General features: G+C 43.5%; 1 protein-coding gene across 1 annotated transcript in view; it reads right to left on the reverse strand.

The window, feature by feature from the left end:
- LOC147446969 (O-fucosyltransferase 31-like) overlaps nt 1–11,757 on the reverse strand; it is a 99,756-nt gene extending 87,999 nt beyond the window's left edge. The window contains exon 1 of the mRNA XM_086522883.1: nt 11,365–11,757. Within this exon, the coding sequence (XP_086379009.1) occupies nt 11,365–11,493 (129 nt within the window). The 5' untranslated portion in view covers nt 11,494–11,757. The remainder of the gene's footprint in view (nt 1–11,364) is intronic.
- Between the last annotated feature and the right edge of the window lie 1,492 nt (nt 11,758–13,249).

A 13,249-nucleotide genomic window follows, 5' to 3' on the forward strand; every position in this document is an offset into this window, starting at 1 on the left:
GTCGGTTTTACAAGCGTAATCGCGGTCGATTACAATGCTTTCAAGAGGGGGGTATGTCACAAAGTGATGACGTGGCGGACAACAAAAACCCTAATTTCTGCCAAAAACCCTAAAATTCTTGCAAACCCTAATTTTTGAAAATCGCGGAGGCTCAAAAAAAAAAAAAATGATGAGCGGCGAATTTTTCTTTTTTTTATTAAAAAAAGAGAAAAGACTCTGAGAGAGAGAGAGAGAACTGATGCTTTTTATTTTAAAAGCTTTTGGGGCTCTGCTTTTGGGCATCCCTTGTATCTTTAAATAAGTGGTGAGGGCTTCACTTCTTAGAGCATCTGGACGCAGAGTCTGAGAGTGAATCCCGACCCACTCTCTTGTACTTTGAATTGATTAATACAAAAAGAAATACCGAAAGGGGCGCCAGTCTTTGGGGCCAATATCTCTAGGCACGGAACTCCGCCGGGCCAGTGCAAATCTATTGTGATCTGTGAATTGTTTTGAAGTGGTTATTTGGTGCTGTCGCGGTTGATTCTTGACTTGGAGTGTCCAAGTCTGTTACAGATAACACTATGCGCTTCTGCGTGTATTACAAGGGGTTGAATAAGCTCATTGTCAAGAATAAGTATCCGCTCCCGCGTATGGACGATCTAATAGATCGGCTGCATGGAGCGTTATATTTTACAAAGATAGACCTACAATCAGGCTATCATCAGATACGGATCAAAGTGGAAGATGTTCCCAAGACGGGTTTCCATATGCGTTATGGTCATTATGAGTTTTTGGTCTTGCCTTTTGGTTTGACCAATGCTCCAGCTACGTTTCAACAGATGATGAATGATTTGCTGAGACTGTTTCTAGGCAACTTCGTTGTTGTATTTCCCGATGACATATTGATCTATAGCCGAAGTTTGTCTGAGCAGTTAGCGCATATACGCGCGGTTCTCGAGGTACTAAAGCTTTATGCGAAGGCCTCTCAGTGTGAATTCTTTAAGAAAGAGCTTCTATATTTGGGTCACATCATTACTCGCCATGGAATTCGCGTCGACCCTGAAAAGTTGGATAAAGTGTGAAACTGACCCATTCTAAAGAATGTACGCCACGTAAAGTTTTTTTTAGGCTTTACAAGATTCTTTCACAAATTTATTGTAAAGTTGTTGCTCCGCTTGCACAACTTTTAAAAGGAGGAGTGAAAGGGCCGAAGACTTCATGTCCTCACTGTAAAGCTAAACCCCCTGTTGTCTGGCATGAGCGTCTCGACGAGAGCTTTCGGACACTAAAGCCCTTGGTGACTACTGCGCCAATATTGCACATTGTGGATCCTAGCAAATAGTTTGTGGTTGAAAGTTGAAACGGATGCTAGTGATTATGCCATTGGTGCGACGTTATACAAGGATGGACGTCCTGTTGCGTTTGAAAGGAAGAAACTTTCTGACACTAAGATACGTTATCCGACGTATGAGAAGGAGTTTTACGCCGTAGTCCACGCCTTAAGGAAATGGCGACACTACTTGTATATGGTCTAAGTTTGTTGCATGGACACGTCATCACTCCTTGCGCTATGGCTGTGATCAGGGTGATCTCAGAGGTTGAACTTATGCAAGAGTTTGACTTTGAGATCCGTTATAGAAAAGATTCTAGCAATCGAGTTGTTGATGCACCCAGCAGGATTCCTAAGGTAAATGCCTTGTTATGGCTGAAATCTCGACGGATTTCTATCTCTCTCCGAACCAATTACGAACCTGTTTCACCTTTGCGGGATCTAGCTTGACGCCTTCTGCAGAAATGATATAACCCAGATAAGTGACTTCAGTAAGAAAAAATTCAGACTTCTTAGCTACAATGTACAACTGACACTCATCCAAACAAGTTAGTACCCTTTCAACATCTCTTTCATGTTGTTCCCACGATGCAGAAAAAATGAGAATATCATCTAAAAAGATGAACACACATACACCGACCATATCGCCGAAACGACCTACCATGAGACGATTGAATGTACCCACGGCACCTGTCAATCCAAAAGGCATAACAATATACTCCCATTGCCCTCGCTCGATGCGAAAAGCGGTCTTGAAAATGTCGCCTTTGAATACCCGTACCTAATGGTATCCACTTTTGAGATCGACCTTGCTGAAAACCTTTGCCCCATTGAGCCTATTAAGGATATACTCAATGCGAGGCATCAGAAACTTGTTCTTGACGGTCATCTTGTTTAATGCCCTGTAATCAACACACAAACGAGACGAACCATCCTTCTTGCAAACAAACAAAATAGGGGCAGCAAAAGGACTTACACTAGGACGTATGAATCCTCTAGCCACCAACTTCGTGAGTTGTCGCTCTTAACTCTTCCTCCTGTGGCTTGTTCAAACGGTAGGGAGCCTTACTGACAAGCTGCGCTCCCTCCATAAGCTCGATGCGATGGTCCTCCGACCGCTCGGGTGGGAGACGAGGTGGAAGGTCATCCTGCAAAAAGAGATGTTTAAACTTCATAAACAACTCTGAATACTTAGCTGGAGCCTGAATGCTCTGGAAAACTGGAGCAGCATAGATGAATGCCGCTTGTGCTCCTCGTCGTAATTCACGCTTTACATGCACATGAGAGATGAGAGGCAAAGAATGCAAGCCCTCCTCAGCACGAATGATGAGGAGGGAGTCAGTTTTGGCATGTAAAGTGAGAGTGTTAGCCTCCCAATCAATGAGAGGGTTGAGTTCACGAAACCATCTTATGTCCAAAATCATATCCCAAGGAGACACAAGAAATTTCCTACGAAAAGAAGCTTGTTGAACGATAAACATCACATCAAGGCACTCCTTCGTGATGAGAGTCCATACCAGGAGCGAAGCCAGAACCTCGAGAGGAGATTTCTGACTAACCTCTAAGCGGGCTCTCTCAACAAGAGGGGGACTAATCACATCATGCATACTGCCTATATCAAACAATATGATAAAACGCTGATCTTTTACATGACCATAACACTTCATGAGTGACTCATCAATGTGTGTGTCAGAGTCAGGAGAAGATGCAGGTTGGTTTGTGATAGTGCTTGTGGTTGCTGTGGGTGCCTTTTGTTCTTAAGGTGGAATTGTCTTGGGACAGGCCTTCTTAATGTGACCCTTGACGTGACATTGAAAACATCTATCTTCTTTAGCATAAATCACTTGTTCTTCAGCCGTGATGTATCCTCCTACAATTCCTTGTGCAACTTTTTCATCTGGGATTAGCTTCGGTTTTGCAAATTGCAGGTGCTTTAGCTTTACCCTTAGATTCATTGTTAGAGTTCTTTTCTGAGGAATTAGAGGAAGATGGGCTAGAAGAATTACCATTCTTACCATTCTTACCGTTCTTACCGTTCTTACCATTCTGTGTGTTCTGAGAATTCTGAGAGGTCCCTTGAGAAGCCTTGTTCTCCTTAGGCTTGCCCTTGTTGTGCTTCATCTCTTGGGAGAGAGCGATCGCAACCGCCTTGTTGAGATCCGCGGGGTCCAAGACTTCGACATCAAACTTGATATATTCGTCTAACCCAAAGAGAAAAGCCTCTTTGCGCTCATCATCCGATATGCGTAATTGAGTGCCGAGCTGCAAAACACGGGTTAGAAAAAGACGTGACTAACATACCATGTTGCTTGAGATTGTGCCAATCCTCTTTTAATCGTGCAAGGTACTGAGGTAGCATAAACCGCGCCTTGAGCTTGTCTTGGAAATCAGACCAACTAAAAGAGGGGCGTTAATTCGTCGGCTTCCTCTAGGTGCACGGCTAGCTGTGCCTCTTGCCATGCGTGGTACCAATTGATGGCATCACCAGCAAGGTACATAGCTACCGTCAAAACTTTGCTATTTCATGTTTTCTTAGTTGTCGCCAAATAAGCATTAAATTGATGCAACCAAGAATGAATAACCGTAGCATCCATCTTACCATCATACTTACTGAAAGTCAACTTCTCGGTGACTGGGTTGTTGGAATCCGCATCGTGGCTTGCACCACTTGAGGAACTCCCACGATCTTTGGCTAGTTCGGTCTTCGAGGCTAGCACTTGTCGAAGCAATTCTTGAGTGCGTAGCTCTCTTTGAGCTTCACGCTCGGCCTCCCTTTCTGCTTTTCGTTCATTTCGTTCATCGCGCTCGCGTTCGAAAGCAAGGCAATTTGTTTCTTGTTGTGCCAACACAACTCGATTCACTTCTTGTTGTTGTATTGCATTTCTTTCATTTCGTTCTTCATGCTCGCGTTCCAAAGTAATACAGTCGCTTCTTGTTGTGCTAGTGCAATGCGATTCGCTTCTTGTTGTGCCAGCATCATGTCCATCATTGACTTGACCATCATCTCCATAGGAGTTAGTACAACTAGTGGCGTAGATGGCGAAGGGGGAGGGTCGGAAAAATCTCTTGGTGGAGAAAATCCTTCGTTGCCTCTCTCATGCTCATCACCTGTATGCGAAGTATCCATTCCGCTTCGGGTGACGACCATGCACTAGGATCTTTGGTTCTTAAGTTCACGAGGAACTTGGGTTCTTGAGGGTCTTGAGGTTCTTGAGGTTTTCTTTTGCTTGCAAATCGCGTTTGAGAAGGATCTTCTCTTCACCCGAGCTCTACTCTTTTTCGCGGGCGCACCCCTTGGCGGCCTTGCGCTCACACCAAGGTTGCTTTTTCCCACCTCACATCGATTGGCCGGCCGCTAAGTGCACGGTCCGCTCTCAATGAGTGAAAAGAGACACAAGGGCAGGCTGGACAAGCCCTTCTTTCTTGGGATTCCTGTCACTCTTCAAAAAACACGATAGGAATCAACACGCCCAAGCGAACTTGGGTTCGTGCGACCGCAACAAGCAAAAAAATTCTTGTGGTTCTTGTGGTTCTTTCCTTGAGTGATACAGAACACTTCCAAAGCTCTGATACCAATGTAAGGTGCAGCGGAATGAATGTTGTATTTTCTCAAGATGAGTGATCCATAATTGCTCAAGGTTCCTTTTAGTTCTTATGGAAGGGAGAGCCTACCGTTCTTTACGGAGAGTGCTATGATCACGAACAAAGTGAGTGGATATTGTGCGTGCAAGTGTATGAGACTGAGAGAAAGAGAGAAGAGAGATACAACACCAGAGACGTAAAACCCTCCTCTGAAGGCCCCACTCTCGTCGGCGAGAGTGGTCTACTATTGATTGCACAAAGTGGTACAATGATGATGCATGGAAACTAATGCAAATTGGGACTATGTCGGTGACGACGACGGGGACGACGACGATGACTTAAAGGCTGAAATCTGTGACCTTCTTAACTGCTGTCCACAAAAACGCTATGGCTGAAAATCTGGGGCTGATTCGGGGCTGCTGAAAACGCAGGTTTGGCTGCATTTTAAGAGGCTGAATATGATGATCTTCTGCAAGAATCTAGGGCTGAATTGGCTGCTGTCTTTAATGATGAAAACACTGCTACATCTGCTTCAATGAAGGCTGAAAATGAAAAACGCTGGCAGCCTTTGTAGCGTTAGTGAAAACGCTAGGTATCCGAGGATGTTGGCGATGAGATGAAAGCTGAAAATGCTGCTTGTGGGAGATGTTGGCGATAACCCAAAACGCTAGGCTGATGGGTAGGTGGAAATTGCCAAGGGCTTGAAGGTGTCTGCTGAGAGAGGGGAGTACCTGCTGCCTGTGGCCTGTTGTGCTCCTTGCTCATCTGCCAAAGAATGCTAGCTTTGGTTTTGCTTATATATTTTCTTACCCAATTTGCCCTACCTACTTTTGTTGGGAAGTCACTTAAATTAATAAGTGAAAAATGTCAAAAATAGGGAAAATAGGCTAAATGCACTGGAAAAATTCCCTAACTGATTCTAATGGATTCTGATGGAAATATTGTTGATCATGCTGTGTGCAACCAGAGGATATGCATCTATGCTAAGTGACTGGGCATGCACGGTCTACGAATAGACTCACAAAAGTGCCAGATCACTTCTAATCTAGACTGATTGGACTTGACGGAAACCCTGTTATGGTGTAGCTTGTCCACGGACACATAGGGTTGGATGTGTCACGTGACATTAAGGGTCACATAAAAAGAGCATGTCCAAAGCTTGAATCTAATGACTCTAAAGAACCCACAGAACCCACTTCCTCTGTCAATGCAATAAATGAGAACACGAGTGTGACCCAAGTCTCTCATGATCCTCCCATTGATGAGTCTCTCATTAACTTATGGTCATGTGAATGGTCAGCGTTTTGTCATATTGTTTGACCTAGGTAGTATGCATGATTTGATTAGTGACTCTCTTGTCGAAAGAGCCCGCTTGGAGATTTGCAAGACATCTCCTTTCGAGGTGTCTGGCTTCTCTCCTGGTATGGATTCTCTCATCATGCAAGAGTGCCTTGATGTTTTGTTTACTGTTCAACACAAGAAATTTGTGGTCTCTCCTCTTTCACGATGTGATATGCTTTTGGGCATTCGATGGTTTCGTGAGCATAACCCTCTCATTGATTGGGCGGAAAATATGTTCATTTTCGATGTCAAAAGTGACTCTCCCCTTGTCATTCGTGGAGAGCAAGTTGTTCATTCTTCATCTCTCATTTCTAATGTGCAGGCGAAGATTGAAAGGATTCAAAAGACGGAGACTCTCTCAGTCTTGTCTTCTCCAAAGCACGACACACAGGATTCCATGATAAGCATGATGATTTGAATGACAATGATAAGCATGATAACTTGAATGACAATGACAAGCATGATGATTTGCATGATGATCAAGATGTGATTTCTCACGAGCATGATGATTTGCATGATCAAGATGTGATTTTTCACAAGCATGATGAATTGCAGGATCACGTTGTGATTGTTCACAAGGATGATGGTTTAGTAGATACTTTTTCTAGTGAAGCTAACCACATTGCAGATTCGATCAATCACGAAGAACCGATCTTGGCTTTCGAGTTGAGGTCCACAGAACCTCCACAGGAAGATTGATCGATCACGAAGAACCGATCTTGGCTCTTGAGCCTAGGTCTGGAGAACCCCCACAAGAAGTATTATGTGTTCGAATGATTAGTCAACACGCATTGTTCAAGTGATTCATTCGTGATATTTTCCTGTATTTTAATCACTGTCCTTCTGTGATCCCTTTTCATAGGCATGCCATATTGTTCGATGAGCACAATTCACTCATGAATGAGCACGGATGTATGCGAATTACTCATGAAAAGATGAAATGTTTGCATTCAAGGAATTCACATTCCATGACTCTTCCTTGGCATGACACAGTATCCGAAAGAGCAGAAAAAAGATTGAGCATCAAGCATGGACATGTCCATTTTGATTTGCCACAGTTAATTGATTTAGATCAGAAACCCAAGATTTGATCTCATTGTTTGCGTGTGTGTGGTGAATGGTTTAGCACCCCGTCTATATGTTCATCTACATTGCATGCACAGTCTTTAAGGAAGACTAGAATTTTTCTAACCACTTTACATGGAATGGGTATGTTCATGTTTTTGTGTTGGAAGTGGTTTCAAGAATTTTATCCTTGGGGATTCTTGAAGAAGGTAGACACGTGACTATAGACGAAGTTGAAGCATCGAAGGAGCCACATGACTTCGTGTCGCTTTCGGCGCGGCCCAAAGAAGCAAGCATTGCAGACCTTTATGAAGTTCACGTATCGCACGACCCACGCATCAGAGTGGGCCAGCGAAGAGTCCTTTCCAAGATTCAAGACCCTGTTGGCGATCTCCCTCGATACCATATAGTTCGGTACCAGTACCTCACTTTGAAAAGGAGGGGATGTCACGTGCACATCTAACCCTATGTGTACATGGACAAGCTACTTCATGATATGGGTTCAGTTCAGTTCAGTCGGTCTAGAATAGGAAGTGATCTAGCACTTTTGTGAGTCTGTTTGCAGACCATGCATGTCCAAGCACTTAGATTAGATGCATATCCTCTGGTTGCACACAGCATGATCATCAGATTACAATCAGAACCCATCAGGAGCATTTTTACAGTGCATAGACCTATTTTCCCTATTTTTGACATTTTTCACTTATTATTTTTAAGTGACTTTTGTTGGAAACTAGGTAGGGCAATTTTGCTAAGTTTGTATATATAGAAACCTAACGCTAGCACTTTCTGGCAGAAGAGGCAGTAGGAACAACTTGTTCGACACGCACCTTCTCGACAAGACCCCCCAACAAGGCCTAGCGTTTTTGCAACACAACAGCAAGGCTAGCGTTTTTCATCAAGAACCCAGATCAGCCAGCGTTTTTGCATCTGCTTCAGCCTGGCGACAGCAGAGGACAGACCAGCACTAGCGTCAGTGGTTTGCACCAACAGATTCACAACATTTTTGCAACAGGACTCATTTTCAGCCTAGCGTTTTTGGATCAGCATACCAGCCTAGCGTTTTGCAGATCCTTCGCGACCAAACAGTTAGAAGCATCAGCGCTTTCAATTTTCAGCATATAGACACAGCAGAACAAGTCCCAAACCTCGCAGATCTCACCTTTCCGCAACAGATCCTCGCCGCATGGTCAGATCCAATGAAGTTTACAGTTTCAACCCGGAAAACGCACATTTCAGCATCTACGTTTTCAACGCTTCATCATCGCATCATCGCCATCAACATCGTCATCGACATAGAGTCAGAATTCAACAGATAAAGATTTGCAGATTTTAGCCATTAGCATTTTCATATTTCAGCCCGTCTCGTCGTCGTCGACATCATTGGCAAGTCAAAGCATTGTAGAGATTTGTGCAATCAATAGTAGACCGCTCTCGCCATAGAGAGTGAGGCCTTCGGAGGAGACTTTGACAACATTCTGGTGTCGTATTCTTCTCTCTCTATCTCTCAGTCTCATGCACCTTCATTCACAGTGTCTTCTCACTTTGTTTGTGTCCATTGCACTCTCTCACTAAAGGAACAGAAGGCTCTCCCTTCCATAAGTAAAAGGAACCCTCGAGCACAGTTCGGAGCACTTATCTTGAGCAAAGTTCAACGTTCACTTCCGCTGCACCTTACAGGGAATCATAACAATAAAAAAAACTCTCAAAATTCTGCTTCTTGATCCAACTCTCCATCTACATCTCAATCTAAGAGCGACAAATCTAAGTATAAGAATAAAGGAAAATCTGATAAACCTCAACCCACACCTAATGAGAAGATTGCTCAACAAATTGTAGGTGGTCAATTAAGTAGAAGAGAACAAGCATTGTATGCAAAGGAATGTAGGTGTTTCCATTGTCACATAGTACGTCCAATGCTACGTCCACTTCTGACTCTACCCCTCCAAATGAATGCTATGAGTGTGGTAGAGCAAGAAGCTAAGCAAGAGAGGGCTTTCAAAGAGGATGAACTCGTGAAATGTTATGGACATGTTAATGGTCAACGTGTCATTGTGTTATTTAATTATGGAAGTTCTCACGATGTCATAAGTGAATATCTTGTGAAACATGCACGTCTTTAGACTTCTGTTATCCCCACTCTTCCGGTGCAAAGGTTCTCTAAAGGCATGGACGCTTCCATCTTTCAAGAATGTGATAATGTCAAATTGGTTATTCAACAAACCCAATTCACTCGTCATTTTGTAGTCTCTAAACTTGCAGACTAAGATATCATTTTGGACATTAAGTGCTTCCGCAACTTCAAGACTGTTATCGATTGGGAGATCAAAGATAATATGTCGCATCCTCTCCTCCTTTGAGGCAAGAGCAATGTTCCCTCTCTCCCTCTCATCTCACGTCCAAAAAAACAGAGAGCTACAAAGCCCAAGCAACGGTCATCTATGTCAACCCCACATCAAGGAACTTGGGTATTCTTGACAAGTATGGTGAGTTGTTTGCCAAGTTTGAGCATTGGTTTCTCCAGGCCGATCTTTTCCCTACACTCCCTCCCGAACAATATGAGGTTCATAGCATCGACCTAGTGGACAGAGCACGACCTGTAAGTAAGTTTCCATATCATCTGAACAAGGCTAATAAAGAGGAGCTTGAGCGCCAACTAGGTGAGTTGTTGGATAGAGGTTTTATACGTCATACTATAAGTGCTTTTGCTGCTCCAATTCTTTTTGTTCATAAGCAAGATGGATTCTCGTGGTTATATGTGGATTACACGGCCCTCGATAAGACGATCAAGAACAAGTTTCCTATGCCTCACATCAAATATATTTTGGGGCATCTCAATGGGGCTATAGTGTTTTCGAAGATCGACTTGAAGAGTGGCTACCACCGGGTAAGAATCACAAAGCCATACACCTACAAGACCGCCTTTAAAATCAAACGCGGGTATTACGAGTTCATTATTATGCCGTTTGGTCTAACGGGTGCTGCCTAGTATGTTTAATCGCATTGATGATGCGTATCTTCATTGATTTGGTCGGTAAGTGTGTGTTTATTTTTTTGGATGACACTCATTTTCTCGACTTCCTAGGAACAGCATGCTATAGATGTAGAGAAAGTTTTCGCTCATATTACTACACCATTGTTTTGACTTGTAAAAGGTGTCAAGTCTCACCATCATGTCCTCTCTATGCGTCGCACAACTCACACATAGAGATGCATAGAGAGGACATGGGCTACACTAACATAACCTCTGCCCACCAAGATAGCCTAGTACAAAGGCTATATTGCTAAATAAAGGTGTTATGTATCAAGATGAAAAAATTGATCTCTATGGTAAGCCATCTTGGTGGGTAGAGGCTACGCTAGTGTACCCATGTCCTCTAAATGCGTTTTTATTTGAGTTCTTATCTCAATCTTCCAAAACCAATCTTCCTCACAAAACATCTCTTGTTGATACAAACATCACACTTACCTTCCCATTGTCTTTGCTAACTTGCATTTGGTACCATTTTAATCCACACACAAGCCACTCAAAATCGCTCTTCCAACACTTGCATGAAAGTTGGGCATAAGATGCAATCCTAGATGAGCCGCTCAAAGCTTAGCTTTTGGTTCAAGATTTCGTTCCTAAACTTTATTTTCCTTTGATACTAGCTTGAATCCATTAGACAGCAGCTTATCTAAAATACATAAACAAAACGTAGGAAATCAAACATGAGCTTCTACATCACTAAAAACACCGGATCACCAAAGTGCAAGTTTAGGTAAACTAACACAGCAATAGATAGGTGATCCTATTCCCTAACATGATAAGCATTGTCCATAGACAAAAAGTCTGTCAGCACTTTAATGTTTCGCATCAGAGTTGCAAGTAATGGACAGCTCAAACGGCCACATAGCAAAAATGGCAGCTTGTTCCCCATTCTATATCACTGTATAGTGACAACGAATAGCCATGCCCAAATTTTCAGATGCATATTTTCGAGATGTTCATGTCAGTGGATCCCCGCATCTAAGCACTTAAACAGCAAAAGTTGACACGGTGCAACCAAAAAAAAAGTACTCACCGAAAAGAGGGACGGCATGTGCCTGCCCAGGGGTTCATAAAGATGGGGCCACAAGATGGGAAGGATGAGCACGGCCAAGCTCGAAAAGACGCGCTCCTTAGCATGTTTCCGGCATGCTGCAGTCCTCATTTTCTGCTCAGATGGTATCTTCAAATTTTTCTCACAGGAGAGTCTTCTGCGTGGACATTGTTAGATCCAGGTTGTCCACTGGACAACTTTTAGCAGAGCCAAAAAAACTCACGCCATCGCTTCACCCTTTACACACTGCCCGTGCCGAGACGTTTAATGGACACTGACCAAGCTGGACTCTTGCCAGTCAGAGACTCACAACGCAGCCTTACGCAAGTCAGGTGTCTATAAGAGAGCTTGCTCACGGTGCGTTTCAAGCCGGATGCGTTTTCAAAATACCACGGATGCGTTTTAGATTCATCTTGCCATGAGGTTTCACGAAAATATTTTTTGAGTTTGTCAGATTTCAGAACCGAGAATTACGGCATGATGTTTGGAATTGCGTGTAGGGGCAAAAGAGAACACCCTCCAAGGACCAATAGAGTAAGGTGCAGCCATGAAGACTTGAAATCACGCCAAGCCAATACGGTGACACTGTATCAAATAATCTAGCCGTTCAGCCTCCTCTTTTCCGTGTTATCATTGGTCCCGGAATATCCAATAACTAGGGTGTGATCCATCATAGCACTGAGGGCCGTAATGCTATTGGCCCCTCTACCCTAGATCCGGTGCCATGAATTTACAAAATGTTGCTTGAGCTCTTGAATTCATCAAATTCCCCGAATTCCCATTTCCTATACCAAACTGACTTTCATATTTTTCCCTAACCGACACCTAGCTCCCAAGGGTGACGTTCTATCATTGGTCCCAAAAAATCCGATAACTAGGGTGTGATCTATCATAGCACTGGGTGCTGTAACGCTTTTCGCCCCTTTGCCCTAGATGCGTTGCCACGAATTTACAAAATGTTGCTTGAATGATTCACCAAATTCCCCGACTTTCCATTTCCTATACCAAACTACTTCCATATTTTTCCCTAATCGGCGCCTGCCTCCCAAAGGTGGCGTTCTAAGTTCAAATATCAAGGTAGGAAGCGGCCACTGATCCGAGTTCCCATGATGTCACAAATTTGCAACTTTTGCGCGAATTTACAACAATTGGATCGAACAGCTCATACGCTCTCAACCGTTGATCCCCTCCCCCCATGCCTATGTGACTTAGTGCCATGGATAGTGGCGATCTGTGGATAAAGCGAACTTATTTAAGAGCTATTAGGACCTGAGGACCCTACTTGCTAGTTGCAAAGTGAACGTTTAAACTAGTAAATCAACATTTGACCTTCTTAATAAGAGGGAAAGTTTGCAAGTTAGGCGAGGTTGTCATAGGGCATAGGCATGTCAATGAAGAGCGATTGGTGAAGAGGATCAACAGCAACGAAAAGAAGTTGTTTGGGGTAAAAGGTCATCATGTCGAAGTTTCATTGTCAAGCAGGTCAAAGTTGGTGACAGGAGATGACCATTGTATGCTTCAAATAGGGAGTTGGAGGACGTGACTATAGGGGAAGAGGAGCAGGGGGCATCCGAGGAGGAGAGGTGGGTTGAAGGGGAAGAGAGGAAGGCAAAGGATGGGGGTCAAAAGTGCTGCTATTTGCTCCCTCCAAAAATGTCATTGATTGAATCATTGAAAAGTTATCATTATCATCTTTGCCTCCTAACCTTAGCCAATGCGAATCTTTAGGGAAATTGATGTATTTTAAAAAAAGTGGTAGGAGTAAGTACCCCTTGTATTAGTGTGAGTGCGAGTAGTAGAGCTATTACAACCCAATTTGCTTTGCCCACTCACGTTGTTGTGCCATTGTGGGATGCTCCTTTCCTTA

Source organism: Adiantum capillus-veneris, chromosome 11 (assembly GCF_014529385.1).
Source record: "Adiantum capillus-veneris isolate H3 chromosome 11, ASM1452938v2, whole genome shotgun sequence".
In the NCBI taxonomy this organism is placed as follows: domain Eukaryota; kingdom Viridiplantae; phylum Streptophyta; class Polypodiopsida; order Polypodiales; family Pteridaceae; genus Adiantum; species Adiantum capillus-veneris.